Source organism: Neomonachus schauinslandi, chromosome 2 (genome assembly GCF_002201575.2).
Source record: "Neomonachus schauinslandi chromosome 2, ASM220157v2, whole genome shotgun sequence".
NCBI lineage: Eukaryota > Metazoa > Chordata > Mammalia > Carnivora > Phocidae > Neomonachus > Neomonachus schauinslandi.
This window is the reverse complement of record NC_058404.1, coordinates 187,845,060-187,861,266: the sequence shown is the minus strand read 5'-3', so window position 1 is coordinate 187,861,266 and position 16,207 is coordinate 187,845,060. Positions and strand designations below refer to the sequence as shown.

At 36.7% G+C, this 16,207-nt stretch overlaps 1 protein-coding gene across 4 annotated transcripts in view; it reads left to right on the top strand.

Annotated features, from left to right (window-relative positions):
* The window catches only part of SLIT2 (slit guidance ligand 2), a 361,031-nt gene that overhangs the window by 7,518 nt on the left and 337,306 nt on the right, over window positions 1-16,207 (top strand). For all 4 annotated transcript variants that reach the window (XM_021679394.2, XM_021679393.2, XM_021679397.2 and 1 more), the window contains exon 4: window positions 7,639-7,710. In XM_021679394.2, the coding sequence (XP_021535069.1) occupies window positions 7,639-7,710 (72 nt within the window). The remainder of the gene's footprint in view (window positions 1-7,638; window positions 7,711-16,207) is intronic.

Sequence of the window (16,207 nt, the reverse complement as noted above, 5' to 3'; positions counted from 1 at the left end):
CAGATAATAGGATCATCACCAGAATGTGGTTATGATTCACTGTAAAAGGAGTATATCTTAATCACACTTACACACCATGACCACACATTACTTCCTGTTTTGACAGTTTCGTACTATACTCCCAGACCTAACATGTGCGGTGGCAGATTTCCATACTCTGTGTTGCTAGTAGTACCTGCTTATCTGGGAATAAAATGAAGCCTTGAGAAATGTGCCTCATGTAGATGTATTAGGAGGTCTCCCATTTGTTTAATCGAAGTGTTCAACTGAAATCTAATTTAGTTAAGTAACTAGTTAATTCAATGGAAATTCATTAAGGAAAACAAACTACAAATAAACTACAAGAAAGAATTGGAACATTTATGGCATATACTCCTTTATCCTTCAGAGAAGATACCTGTGTATATCTGCAATAAAGTCTCCATGCAAAATTGTTAATTCAAAGTAATTCTTGGCTGGTGCGTAATGTCTTTGAGAGTTAAAAAAAAAAAAAATCAAAAAAATCACATTGGGGCCCAGAACATTTGTGGGCTGGTGTAAAAAAATTCTGTTGCTCACTTATAGTTTATGGGATTATGCTGCAGTCATTAAAGTTCTATTTTATGGCCTTTTAAGGAGACCCAGGCCACTTCAGTTTCCACTAGTGGAAATCATCTGTATTTATGGGTTCCTTCCTAAAACAAAAGCATGAGTATGAGAAAGTTTTGAAACTGTTTAAGGTTGTCAAAAAAATGTTAGGACATTAAGTCCTAAATGCAGTGGAACACTTACATGCGAAATAAAATGCTGATATTCCTAAATTATGTTAATGAAAACCAATAGTATACCATAGAAAATCTTGGATATCAGCCTTTGCTTTAACTTTACTATCATCTTATACCCTTACGATAAGGAAATTACAGTAGGTGATACAGGCAGAGGCTTGGACTGGTTTTCTTTTCATAACGATAACATGTGAGGATGTTCTTTTAAGACAAGTATTGCGTTCAACTCTCCAAGTCTTAGTATCCTTAGGTTTGAAATTATATTTTGCCTACTATGTCATTTGATACGCTTTTTTCTTTAAAAAATGAGTCCTGAAGTATTATGATGAAGCCATGTAGGGAATCCTGGAAAAGAAAGCTGTCCACTAAGACATTTTCAAGTTTCTATCAAGGAGATATAAAAAATATACTCATTTTAGTTTAGAAAAGTCTAAATCCCTTTACATCAGAACCTACATTTGACCAAACACTGCACTCCCAGGAGAGGATATCTAAAGGACACATTACTTTTTTTTTAATGTGGTGCTGAATTAGTTCTCCTGTGTGCACACACCATTCATAAGCATGTGACAGCCAGTGGGAGGTGGAGCAATTACGGTGCTCTAGGAATTTTGTTGTAGGTCTCTACACATGAGTTCAAGTAGAGAATATTTTGTGGAACAGGTCTGAAGGAAAGCACCACTTATCCCCTGTTCATCAAGGATGTAGAGAATCCCTCTTCTGACTAATCCTACAAGTTTACAGGCAACACATAACACATTCCTTTTCTTAAAGTAAGGGCAAACCAACAGTGCTAATCTCCTTGGAAAAGAATGCAAGCTCATCTCAAAAGAATTGTTCTCTGGCTGCTTTATACTACCAAGTTTAAAATCACAGCAGTTATTTTCTTGGGAAATACACTTTGTCTTTCAAGAACATATCAAACTTACTCACAGGGGCCGAGTATATACCCTGCATGAGATGAAATTGCCGTAGGTGATCAAGTGTGTATCACTTAATCTGCAATATCTATTAAATGTGAATTATTCTCATTTGCTTATAAGCGAAACTGGACTATTTTAATTTACACTGACTGATCATAGAAGGCTTTAATGCACGTGCATTATGGAAAGTTTAGCAGAACATTGAGTCCATCTTGAGAGGGTTTCTCATGCATCGTTTTTTATGGGTCTTGAAGTTGAACAGTGGCAAGAAGGCCTGTTTGCTCTTTGTGGACCATTTTATACATTCTGCAGCAGCAAGGCTGTTTATTTTTCCCACATCTGTTTTGGGCTCATCCTTTGTGATAGTGTTTGCTGGATGCTGTGTCCTTTATACCTCCTCTGAAATGAGTATTTTAGTTTGCACTGTTACAATGTATTTGCGGAAGCAGTGAATGTCAAATATTTTACATTGAATTCTGTCTTTCATTCATGTTGGATACCTCTCTGCTTGAATTATGCCTGCTAGACCGAATTCACAACTTTACGTGGAAGGAGAGCTTTTTCTGCATGGACTTTTATATATCGCTCTTACCTTTTTTTCAAAGCAATTTATATCTGCCAGACTGCAGGCAAGATTGGTGAGAATGCTTGCAGAATGACAGTTTGGTAACAATGGGGATGATTTGGTATTGATGCATTTGGAATATTACTTTACGAGAACATGTATAAAAAAATTATCTGATTGTCATCTTTGCAGTATCTGTCTACTTTGGATGCAGGTGGGTAGTTCTGGAGCCCCCCACTATGTGCTGCTGTTCTAGCTTCTGGCAGTGAGCAGAGGGTGCAGAGAACCTCGACTCCCCTCTGCTTAGGCACTTTGTAGTTTTATATGCTATTGCCTGGCATTCTGTAGAACGTGGCAAATACTCATTGATTGTATTGTTGTTTATGCTTTCTAAACAGACACAAACACCTATACCCCCTTTTAAAATCAGAAACTCTTGAGTGACATCAGAAAACTCTTGCTTTGAGTTAGCGATAATCATGCCTCCGATAAACCTCATTGTCTATTATACTGCTACTGCACAAAACTGGAAAACCTTTGGTTTCAATTCCATCATGAGATATTGATCAGATTGCTTGATCTTTCCAAACCTGTTTCCTCCTCTTTGGAACAGAGATAATTATACTAGCAGTCCACGGTTTAAGTAAAATAATGTACATATAGTTTCACAAAATGCTTATCACATGGTTGGCATTTAAAGAACTATTATCATGCATTTCAACAACTCTCCTCTTTTTCAAAGTTCAGTTTAGGCATTATTTTATCTTGTTGAGCTAATAAAATGTGTACATAATAAATTTGACTTTTGTACATTCATATTTACTATCGTTTTCCTTCTGATTTTCTTATCATGGCATATGGCAATAGAAGAGATGTGAAGAATGTACAAAACTTCCTTCAAGTTTTGTTTCAGAGTATTTCTCATAATTGCTCTGAAGATGTAGAGAAATGCCAAGAAGTAAGGAGAGTGAAGAGGAAGCAATATTTTTACAAAAAGTTTGATTTATCCATCTAAATAATGCATAAATGTTAAAAATCTTTGCCTTAAAAATGTTAGAATAAAAACATTAGAAGAAACAAGTAGAAGTTTACCTGAAAAGAAGGCATTTTTATATGACAAATAGGAGCTTGTACATGATAAGCCCATGAAGGCAGTATTTACTGAATGCGTATTACAGACTGGGCACACTGCTAAAATACTTTACATTCACAACAACAGGAAAAATTGTTTCCATTTTACATTTTGAATTGGGTTGAAGGCTGCACATACTCATGGAATTGAGGTAAAAGTTGAAAAAATAAGAGACTGTCACTTTTACCAATGGACAAGACATAGAAGCCGCTGACAGATCATTTAAAGCAATGCTTGTCCATGATGCTCAGGCTGCCCTTCGCATTGAGGTTAAGAATCAGCATTTCAGAGGCCAGTGGTGTTTTGTGCGACACAGAAAGATCCTTTACCCCACTGAAGGTCATGCTCAAAAATAGCTGTAACACAGAGGAAATGGTTATTGGGATCCTGTCATCTTTGCCCTAAGAAAAAATGTCTTTGAGATACACTTGACACCTTTCTGAAGTCCTGAATTGCCATCCAGAGGATCTCAGTTAGCCCTGAGATCTTGTGGGCAGATTCCATCTAGCTGGTGATGGCTCAAGGGCTACATGTAACTGTCTTTCCTTTGACACAACGGAGTGTCCTTGCTCTGAACAATAGGTAACTGACCCACCTAGTCAGCTTAATGGAGCCAATGTAGGCTGGCTCCCATAAATCCTCCTCAGAGATACATTTAGTTCACTACATGCAGTTTTTCTGTTCTGGGACCATCAGATTTTAGTTTCTTTAACTCATTTACATGAGGATTATTATGGCACTGTCCTCGTCAAGCTACTGAGTATTCTGTGCCATTCGAAGATGCTAGCTAGGTTATTTATTTTCCAGCCCTGTTTAGAAATTGTTATGCACCTTAGTGGTCTTTAAAATAATTCTGGATTTTAAAAAAATTCCTCTTGAACTTAGGAATTTAATTTCTGGTCATTTTACAAGAAATCCCTGCTTTAAAATTTTTCCCTTCATTGAATATTTTGGGAGAATTTCACCTTTTATTTTAATGTTTGTATTTCCATTTATTCTTAGCACTGATGGAAGAAAGAACAGGAACCCCAAGTGTACTGATACTCATTTATAGGGGAAAAGGATTCGTACTGTTGTTTCTATGCCTGTTATCACATCACTTACTATCTGCCCTTCTGGTATACTACCCTGTCTTATGCTCCTGTTTGGTTTAGACAATGTTAAGATCATTCACAATAATTTTCATGAAACGATAAATTACCTGAATTCAGAGAAAATGATTTTATACACATTTTCATTTTGCTCTCAAACTTCAGGCATTTTAAACAGAACTTTAAAACAGTGAGTTGAATATCGAGTTCGTTTTTTTTTTTAATTGTTTTTTTTTCGAGTGGTTCATTCATAGATATTAAAGAAATAGACTCTATAAAGCTATGTTTTTCCCAAGGAAAGGTTGATGAGAAGTACAGTTTCAGTATTATATTATTTTGAATTAATGTTTAGAAATGTTTGGTGTGTGTCTCTTTGATAGAAGTGATTCAGAGGATACATTCTCGAATCACCCTACCTGAATTCAGAGTTTAGCTCTACTTTTTATGAGCTGTGTACCCCTTTCCAGGATGGCAGTAACAACAGTACCTGCTGTTGGGGTTGGTTCTGAAGAATGAATGAGATAATTCATGCAAACCTCTCAGAACAGTGATCATCACGTAGTAGCTTCGTATATGTTAGCTGTTGCTCTTAGAGTGAGTTAAGAATGGCTGGGAATATGAAAGGAATAATTAAGAAAAGACACTGCTTGTACCCAATCCAAAATATCTACTTCTCAGGATCTCTGAATTTGTTTAGACATACTGGATTCCTTCCAACTTCTAGATGATGTTGAGGATAGCAGGGGGAGGGAGGTTGATGGGAGGGAAAGGGGGTAATTGCTGTATAGGGCCCATGAAAGCAAGTTTGGTGGTGGGGCTTTGGTTAGCTAGAGAGCAGCATAAAAACTAAGGCAGGAACCTCAGAAAGCAACCCAGAGGAAAGTTGGCTGAATATAAAATGAATATGCTAGCGTTTTGCTGAACTATATCAAAATGCAAAAAGAGAAGAATGTTCTCATTTAGCATTTCCTAAGAACCCACTGAGTGCCAGAGAATAAGGGAAAGGATACAAAGATGTGGTCTTTATACTTGAAGAGCTTACAGTCTACTGGGAAACAGACGAGTATGTGAATAAATACAATACAGTGTTAAGGGCCCTTATTTATCAAATGCCATGGGGGTATGGGGATACAGCCAAGGGAGGAACTACCTCTGTGTAGGGGAATCAGGGAAGCTTCACATAAGATGTAAGAAAGTACCATCTGAAAAAGGAAAGCTCCCCAAACAGCAGGGACTAGGGGCTTGAAGGAGCATCCTAGTTGTGGCTGGAGAATCCTGGAGGATATTTGATAGTCCAGTGGTTTGGGTGAGATTACGATAGCCCATGTTGCCATTTTAGAAATCGAGATTGGCTCTTTGAATAATGGGAGTCTTTCCAAGAGTAGTTGCTTCCCTGGAAAAATTCTAATTGCTACAAATATTGAGTATTTGTAGTTGATTTTTTGAGAGAAAAATGTAACAAGGTCATAATTAAGTTGCATTTTATCAGAATTGTATAATAGTAGATTCTGGAAGTACTCCTTCCTCAGAAGTACTCCTTCCTTTCTCCATGCCCAGCAGAGAAAAATAAATGAGTAATAGCTTTTGGTTTCACTTTAAATTTAACCTTGTTATATGCTTTATTTATAAAAATTAGTGTAAGTGGGAAGAAATTCCACCCTTTCACCACTAATTTTATTATTTTCCCCCTAATTGTCTTGGCATACTTTTTTATGAGTGTGCATTTTATTAAGTGTTGAGAATGTTTCTGTAGGTGATCAACTTCTTCCTAATAGGAGTTTATGTAGTAAAAGTTACAGTTTTCATCATTGCCTCATGGCATTTTGGAGTTAGAAGAAGTTCTGGAGTTCACCTGGTGCAATTTTTCACCTAATGCAGGATTTCTTTTATTATGTCCTTTGCAGGAAAAACACACAAACAAACAAAACACAAAGCCTCTCCTTGAATGTAAGTGGAATGAAGAGTTTAGAGTTTCTCAAGGCAGATCATTCCATTTCTTCTAATCCTTGGAAATTCTCTAATTCTTAGAAAGGTCTCCCTTATCATCTACTTTCTTAAGAGTTTATAATCACTAGTGCCATTTCTGCCCTCTGCATATTAAATAAGTATAATTTTGCTCCTATCTGATGACCATTTATGTATGTCAAGATTGATATGCCTTCTTTTCCTGTCCTTTTAACATTATATTTAAGACTCAGGAAATACCTGTAGTTTCCTCAAAGTGACATTAGTTTTCTGGACCTTCTTACTCTCATCTACAGCTATAGTGACCTGTAAATCATTTAAATGTACATTTTTGCATCAGCTTGTCATTATTTTATTCAAATTTGGGAAAAGCAGAGAGATGTACATTTATTTTTACTGAAATGTTAAATTGTCCACTTAAAATGAATGGGGTTGGGAGATTAGTACATCAGCGCCAGAATCTACCCGCTGTTAAACAAGCATGCACACTCCAGAAGAACTTAGTTACATGGCATCACGGCTTAATTGAGTTAGGGTTGCAATCACGTTTTTTTCCTAAATTCTAAATTTAACTTCATATCAGGCAAACATTTAAAAAAGCATTATCTAAACATATTTAGCCACCACAATTGGTTATAACCTAGCCTTATTTTCAGTGAATGCTCAAGAACTGTGGGTTTAGGTTTGGAGTTTGCAGTTTTCCTCTGCTTTCGCCCATAGGGACAAATCGTGCTGACATTTTCTCACACTTTTTTTCCACAACTAAGCAAGATGCTAACAAAATTGAAATTTCCATCTCCCCCACTATGCCTTGGCTGAAAATTTAGGTCATCCAGGACAGCATGTGAATTATTTTAGGGCACCGTTTACTGTGTACAGCACTCGCCTGACCTAGACACCGGAGTCTGAGTCAAGACATCTTTTTTCACTGTGTGTATTCTGGATGACTGATGTTGCACACACAGGAGGTTAGGGTTTAGGCCCAGGGAATCATCTGAGTAAGCGTAATGGAAAATTGCTTTTAAAGAGTCAGGTAACAAAAGGTATAAGCAACTTCTGATTTGCAATGCTTTATTTCTTTTGAATGTCATTTCTTTCTTTCCCGAAATACAGGATGAGGCATGACACGACCAAATCACAGACTCATTGTTGGGTATTTTCTGTGTAACATACGCTTTGTTTTTGTTTTTCTCCAAAGGCGTTTAAACAGAAATCACCTTCAGCTGTTTCCTGAGTTGCTGTTTCTTGGGACTTCGAAGCTGTACAGGCTGTAAGTAAGACAGAAATAGTTATTGTTGCTTTGGGTAGTACCTTGTATTTTATTAAATGTATTTTGGATCTGTTTCCTTGGGCTTTCCTGGAATCTATTCACCGATAGATTAATGGATTAAAAGTTTGCCTTTTTTTTGTCTTATGGAAATTTATGATTAGTTTTCCAGTGATTCCCGTTGTTTTATTTGGTTAGCATTTAGTGGTTTATGTATGCGTTGTTGTAATTGTATTATTCTTTCTGGGTTATGTGATAATGAGGAGATTTACCTTATTTCTTTACGGAAACTTCTGATTAAGTTCTGAAGGGGAAAATTGCCACTGTACTTCCTCTTCAGAGGAAGTGTGGCGGTGTTTTCTTGTAAAGTAGGGTTCTTAATGTCAGCTTTCTTGACATTGTTTCTGTACTGGGGTGGTGTTTATTAGTCTGGAAATATTATTATAAGGTATTTAAAGAGGGCTGTAAATTTCCTCTTAAATGTTCCCTTTAAAGCCAGAGTTCCAAACTCTGCAATAGGAGTGACTGTAAAGGTTTCCCAACAAATACTTCCTAGACTGTTAACGGAAGTACTTCTTTGGAAGGAGCATAACATGAGTTTTAGGCAGAATTAGTTTTTCCTCCCTGGAATGCTTGTTCTCTGACCTAATATGTAATAGTGGAAACACATTTTCAAAAGCTTTTAAAATGAGATTTTCCACCATATGAATGATTTTGTGCAGATGGGAGATAAGCTACAAAGTGTTGGAAAAATAAATAACAATGATTATTGACGTTCATGGACGTTGTGACAAAACTGTTGGGATATACAGAATAAACTGCTCAGCATGGCTCCCACCGGGATGATGGGGATGTCCCGTAGCTTCGTGTTTGTAGGGAAAGTGAGCATGTTGCTTTTTTCCGAATTTGGCTTCATCGTAGCCTGTTAGTTCAATATTGTTGTTATCAGTTCCAGAAGGAGGAGGACTGTCCTCTCAGAGCCCTCCCTGCCTTGTGGCCAGGATCTTTGTTAGGTCCTCCTGATGCCTTAGCTCACTATAGACAGAACTGTCCCAGTGGGCAAATGTGCAGCCAGCTAACACACGCCGTCTCCTCTCTAGAGTTTGACCTTCTTGGTATTGTTCCTCTAAGGATAGCCAAAGTCACCTGGCAGGATTTCTCCTTCTGTGCTCCCTGCTGGTTAACTGGCTCAATTTAAGTAAATTAAAAAAAAAAAATCGAAGAAACCTGAAGATTGACTTTAAGTAAGAATTCCGTAAGGACTATTTTGACCAAGGAAATAGGATCTAGGCTATTATAAAGATTATATACATGATATATATGTATGTAAGTTGATACTTATATTTAAATATTTCTGCCTAGTTTCCAAGAAGGGCCACAGAGATGGTTTTAAGAGTCATTCTACTTTGTGCTTTAAGTTTTTGTGATTGAGGAGACTGAAGCCTAGTGTAAAATGAGGCATATGAAACTACCACTTTGCTGAGTGTCCATATAAAAGGAATCCACACCAGTCTAGGTAATTTTACATTTTCTATGTAGCTATGAAAATATAACTTAAATGAATGACTGTCATCTACAATTAAAAGTATTACGCTAAAGAAGGGAAAATTCTACACTGTCTCTGAGGAACAAGAATATGTGGTTTTTAGTCTAGAAGTACTTGGATTAATTTTCTTAGGAGGCTTCAGGTGGTGTAATCCAGTGCAGAATTCTCTTATCAGCAAATTATATTCTGTTGATCATTTTTTCCTCTTGGACAATATCACATAGTGGACTGACAGATTTCGTCTTTTATGTTGTTGTGATTTTGTAACTTTAGGAAGCCACTGTGTGAAGAGAGAACTGACATCTTCAAGAAGTAAATTATAGAAATAGAACCCATAAAACTCTCAGGCAGTATTTTCTAGTTAATTAAAAGCATGTAAAAAAATGGGAAAATGGGCAGCTAGAAAATGCATTCAGAGTTATGATTTACCTGTTTGGCTCAAATGATTTCCTCTGGGTAGTTTTGGAAGATAAAGTTTTATTTCTTAGGGTTAGTGGCAAGAGGGACTCGAATGCTTTGATGTTCCCAAAGTTACAGATTGATGGCTTAATGTTTAATATTGACTGGGAATTAACACCTGACATAAGCACTAAATACATGTGAAACATAGTGGTGTAATTTTTTTCTGCATCCTCACGTCAGGAATCTTCTTTTGAGTTGAGGCACTGTTGTCCCACCTGAATTAGATTTAGTGAATTGTTACCAATGATACTTCTCTTGAGAGGATAAGTTATAAACTACATGTGACCACTTTTTTATGATTAATTGGATTAATTAATTGGATTAAAAAAACACCATTAAATGTGTTTAATAAATAAAGGAACAAAAGCTTGTGAGCCTAATTGCCTGGCCAGTGTAATTTCCAAGAGGAAGGATTCAAGTTCAGATTTTTCTTCATGTGATATAGATGCCTAGTAGTTCACCCGAAACAAATGTTCTAACAGATGGAAAAATGTGCATAAATCTACAAACAAAAATGTCCTCTAAAATGTTCATTGAAAAATGAATCTTTCTGGGATGGCTGGGTGGCTCAGTCAGTTAAGCGGCTGCCTTTGGCTTGGATCATGATCCCAAGGTCCTGGGATCAAGTCCCGCATCAGGCTTCTTGCTCAGTGGGGAGTCTGCTTCTCCCTCTGCCTGCCACTCCCCCTGCTTGTGCTCTCTCTCTCTCTGACAAATAAATAAATAAAATCTTTAAAAAAAAATTTAAAAAAGGAAAAATGAATCTTTCTTTCACAAGAAGGATAAGTGACAGAACAAAGGACTTCTGATAAATAATAAAGAAAATATGTCAGGGCAGGGAAGGTATTTGGCTGGTTGTTGCATATACAAATTAAGCAATCCATAATTGCCCTGCTAAATAATTTAGTAGAGACAGATACATCTAGAATTCGTGAAAGAAACGAATTTATAATTTATTTTCTCTTTATCAGTTGTTGCGTAATTCTCATTAGTATCTCTGTTTCTTTTTCTAACTTACTGTACCAGTTAATATTTTAACCTTATTTAATACTTGTTATCCTAGTATATAACTAGTGAAGAAGTTTACTAGATTATTTAATGGGTAGCTCATACTATACTGATGTCTGATTTTTAATCATTATTTACTTAGATTAAAACTAGTCCGATGTACTGGACATTATGCAGATTTTCTTTGCACTTTTTAACAAATAATCACCATTTGACTCCTGGCTGAAAATGAGATGCCGGGTGAAGAAGCACACATGCTTTTTTTGGACTCTAAATGCAATATAAAAGAAAAAGAGGGTACGCTGTATATGAGTTATGATTTGACACGGTTGATTGCTGCTAGCGGCCAAACATGCTTTTCCTTTGCTGTCTGCTCCAATTTCTCTTTGGACGGGTTGAGAAAGCACTACATGTTCAGGTCAAGATGTTTGCTCAGAAATAGTAGTACAGTTGCAGCTGTGTTTGTTGGAGCAGGAGACTAGTTTAAATAGCATTACCATTTATCCAGTCCATTAACAGAACTCCGTAAAATAATACCGACTCTGCATAAACTACAGGACAGTGTAATAAAATTACAAGCACTTGTTGACAGATGGAAAGTGTAAGTAAAGGGAAAGTAAAGGGCTGTAGGTTGGAGGTTAAAAGAGACAGCACACAGTTTCCTTAACTTATGTAGAAACGCCATTCTCCGTTTTACTCCTCCTCCAAAACCGGGGTTGCATTTTTATTACCAATTTAAGAGTGGAGAAGATTATTTTTGGAACAATCTGGAGCTGGTTAACTGTCTGAGGTTTTAGTGACTTTTGAAATGGGCGATCGTGATTGATTGAAATTTATGAGTGGCAATTATATATATAAGTAGCATAAACAAGTCTTCCTGATAAATGTAACCTTAAAGTGATTTACCAGTGAGTGATTCACACTTTTTAACTTGAGTTTGCAGCTACTAATCCAGGCTCGTTAGAGAGGAATCTCATTGGTACGACTGCGGTCGAACATTTGGTTATAAATATTTGTTTTGTGGTTTTCGGTTTATTTCTTTGAGTATCATTATATTTACCCAGACTTCTAACATAAGTTTAAGTATCCAAGGCGTATTGCAGAAACTCATTCTTCACTCGTGTCTACTGAAACAAAACAAAACTAACAAATGAAATTAAATGCATGAGTCCCAATGATCCATTTTCTCTACCTCTTTGAATGAAACCTTTTTATTTCTGGTTCACAAGTGGCATTTATTATTCCCCAGCGAGCTTTGGAACCTCTAAATTATCTAACATTATAAATAGTATTTTTAAACTCAAGGACTCTTTTTAGGGCCTAGTGACTACTTACCTGAGACAAACAGATTTTGACCACTTAATTTGATTGGTCAGGTCACAGTCGTTGTCAGATAAGATCTCAGATGCTCAAAACTGTTTCTGATAATAATAATCGCGCCTTTTTTTTTAGAAGAAAACAGATTTGTGAAGTAGAGCAAATACACAGTGAGGCTGTCTTTATTTGCCTTTCGTCTCATCCCATAGAAGGAGCTTTAGTGTTTATTTTTGGTTTGTAATGGTTATGAGAGTAACGTATCCTCATATTAAAAAGGTTTGGATTCAGAAAAATAGAAAAGAGGAAGTGGAAATTATTCATTATCCCGCCATCCAGACATAACCACTAGTAAACTTGTCGGTTATTATTAACCTAGTTTTCTTTTTCTATGATTATGCGTGTAAATGCTGACATACATTTATTATGAAAACATGTTTTGTTTTGTTTTGTGTTTTTATGTCCCCAGGGTCTAGTATTAGGCTTGACCTTTAGAAACCTCTCAGTAAGTGTTTGATGTATTGAATTAAATCTCTGTTGGGCTCAGGGTTTGTAATGTGAATGAGCAAACAGTTAACGCTGGGAAGGTATTATGAATAATAGAGAGCCAAATTAAACTTAAAGGGTAACTTGGCTAATGAAATGTTTAGTCCCCTAAACCTTGGAGGGTTTTGGTAGACAGAGCAAAATAAAAACAACCCAGTTTTCACTTATGCATAATATTCGTTAACTTAATATAATACTGCATTTCTAGAACACTATGTAAGTTAGTCTCGTAGGATTCATGTATCCAGGGATGAAAGCGGCAGAGCCCCTGTCAGAATTCCTCTTGAATTAATTTCTGCCAGCTCTGATTCAAGTGTGGGCCCCTAGAGGTGTCAGGTGCCATAGTTTCCTGCTCCGTTTTACTCTGGGCCTGTTTGGCCCCTGCCACAATAAATCCGACAGTGGTTGTGCAGGAATTGCAGGTTACAGTTGCTACGGTTACTGTTGTCCGGCCGGATCCACATCATTACTCATCTAGTGAGCTGCCATGATGCTTTCCGTTGCTGCGGCTGCCGAAGGGCTTGGTGTGCAGAGGGGGAAAGTTCCTGAGAGGTCGTGTCACTGTGTTACCATTCGGTGCAAGGGCACACTCTCTGCGCTGTTAATACCGATATTTTGCAAAGGGGAACAGAGTGACTTTGAAAACCAGGAACCCGTACGTGAGATAAAACTTAGAGACGCGTTCACTGTCCTTGATTAAAACACCAGGTCCCATTCTTTGTCCAGTATCTTATTAATGACTTATTATTATTGGGCCCAAGGGACTCTGTTCTTACCATTTAAAGAATAGAGATATAGGAGGACCATTTAATTTCAAAAGATTCCTATTAGATAACCAAAGGTTTGTTTTTAAGTAGATAGACAAAAGCCTTGATACACAGATATTAGCCATTACCACTTGACATGAAGAAAAGAGGTGCGACATTAAGTAGGACTTACTTTTGATTTTGTTTTAAAATCCACATGTAGGGGTGCCTGGGTGGCTCAGTCGTTAAGCGTCTGCCTTCGGCTCAGGTCATGATACCGGGGTCCTGGGATCGAGCCCCGCATCGGGCTCCCTGCTCCGCGGGAAGCCTGCTTCTCCGTCTCCCTCTGACCCTGCTTGTGTTCCTGCTCTTGCTGTGTTTCTCTCTGTCAAATAAATAAAATCTTAAAAAAATAAAATAAAATCCACATGTAATCCTATGATTTAGAAGTTATAAACACAAGGAAGATTAACATCGTACTTGAGATTTTTGCCGGGCCCCATGCTGATAGTTTTATTTCAAAGAGATTACAAGTAGAAGGTTTGCTGCTGAAGAAAGTCAGAAGTTGGTAGGTTTCTGCAGCTTCCCACCCACAGAATATACTCTGCGAGTGTGAAATCCACAGCATAATTAATTGCATCGAGTGCAAGAATCTTTCCCCTGCCAGTGTACTTGTTTAAATGGTTGCTTTCTCAAATGTAAATGTTTTTATCGCCACCAACAAGTACTGATGGTAGGCCAGTTTGAATTTGGAGAAGACTGTGATAGATGCTGGTATGTGGTATTTGTGGGCCTCAGCCATTGCTAACATCTGACCTGTGATATGTAAATTAAAACTTAGTTCCTCAAGAGTGGTTGTGTTTGCTGACACCTGAATTTAAGTTTATGGTTTTCATGTCAAAAAGACATTTTTCAATACACATCATCAGGGCAATATTTTAAAATTTGGTGGTAAATCATAAAAATGCCACTGCAGTCTCAAGGTTATATAATTCAGTGACTGAAGTTTACATAAATAATTCTAGGAATAAGTATCCATAGGATTTTAGTTCTATTTAGCTAATTTTAATGTATTTACATTAGGTTTTAAGACACTGAAATCAATTAATTTATAGCATAAGAGAGGGGACATAAAGCACTAGTGTTTAAATACCTACTCCGATATTAGCAACTCTGCTATTTTTGGAAACCAGGTGACACCTCTGGAGTCAAGTTTCCTTATCTTTAAAATGGGAATGATCATATTTTCCTCATGGGGATATTTCAAGTCATACTATAGATTCTGTATTCAAAAGAACATTGCCAACTTTCCAGTATGATAGAAATTGTATTGTATGATTATTATCTTGTCTTGCAAAGTAAGATGAAATAATAGTCACACAGATGTCTTTGCAACTTGCCCAGTCAGCAAATCTCCTTGTTCTGTTTCACCTCTGCCTTGCAGTTATTCTCAGTGTAATAACACATACATAAGCATAGCCACATTAATTTTTTTACCACTACAAATTAACATAAAATTTGCACTTGCATCATTTTGTTTCTCCTTACTTGGCCACACAAGGTACATTAAGGCCAGAATGTTCTTAATGAGATCTCTTACCCTCTCCCAGTTGATGATTCATGTGGTTTTAAAATTCCTATATAAAATGAATTAGCTATAGGAACAGAGACTGTGACTCAGAAACTAGTGTTAATGTACATATTTGGGTGTTTGTTTTAATGATGTTTTTTCCTAAATAAATGAAGTAAAAGTATGAATTAGTTCGAAAAACTGCGTAAACTCCTTAAACTATGGGTTAACTGTTCCAAAAGTTATCAAGAAGATTTGCGCATGTTACTAAAGAACATTTTTATTGCTAATTAAAATTTCAATTTTTAAAACAATCTAAGATAATTAACCCATTGATCTTGTAATATGCAAATATGATGTGATCCGTGGAACATTCTGTCATCTTTACATAAACTGCATATGTGATTGTAAGTGCATTTTTAGATTAAACATATGTCAAAATGCAGTGCAAATTGCAAATCGCTTAGCACTTTGGATTTAAACAGTATTTGATAATGAAGTAGATCTGAGCCAGAAGCTATTTTTGTTTTGTTTTGTTTTTATTATAACTCCAATACTTTTCACATGTACATAAGCTTTGCAGGCAGAGGCAATGTGATGTGTATCCTCTTTATTACCTGTTACCCATAACCAAGTTAATTGTTGTCTCTGAATTCTCCATAGGAAGTTGAAAAATTGTGATAAATATTTGATAAATTGTGATCTGTATAAGAAACTTTTGGGAAGACGTGTTCCCCCCCCCCTTAAAAACTAAATTCTAGAGAAGGAAGCAATGAAAAGTAAAAAGGCCTGTTGGTGGCAACACCCGTGGCGTAGGGTACGACATGGCTGTGTGAAATGTTATTAAGAGAACATCTGCGCCTCTTGAAATCTCCCCCAAATGAATGTGTACAGCTAAGTATGGCAACTTGATTTAAGTGTTTAAAAAAAAAATCTTAAAGAAAAGAGAAATAAATACGTCTGGAAACAGAATGGGAAAAGATAGCTTTACCCCTTCATGATAGGTTTCTTCTACTAGTGAAAGATTAAAGCTTGAAGTATGTGAATAGCTGAGAACAGCACAGAGAAAGGTTGATTGCTTCCCCTCCAACAGTTCCAATTGATTGAAAAAAGCCTAATTTAAAGTTCTGTTTGTTCTATGTCTTAAACCATCAGAATTCTCTTTTAGGACCGGAGGAATGCTCTGGAGGAAAAAGAATCCAAGGATAAAAAGTCATTGCAAGCCAACAATTGTTCCTAATCCTCACAAAATGCTGGAGAAATTAAATTTATTCTTTATTGCTCAAAGTGTTACCTAGGTCACTGGGC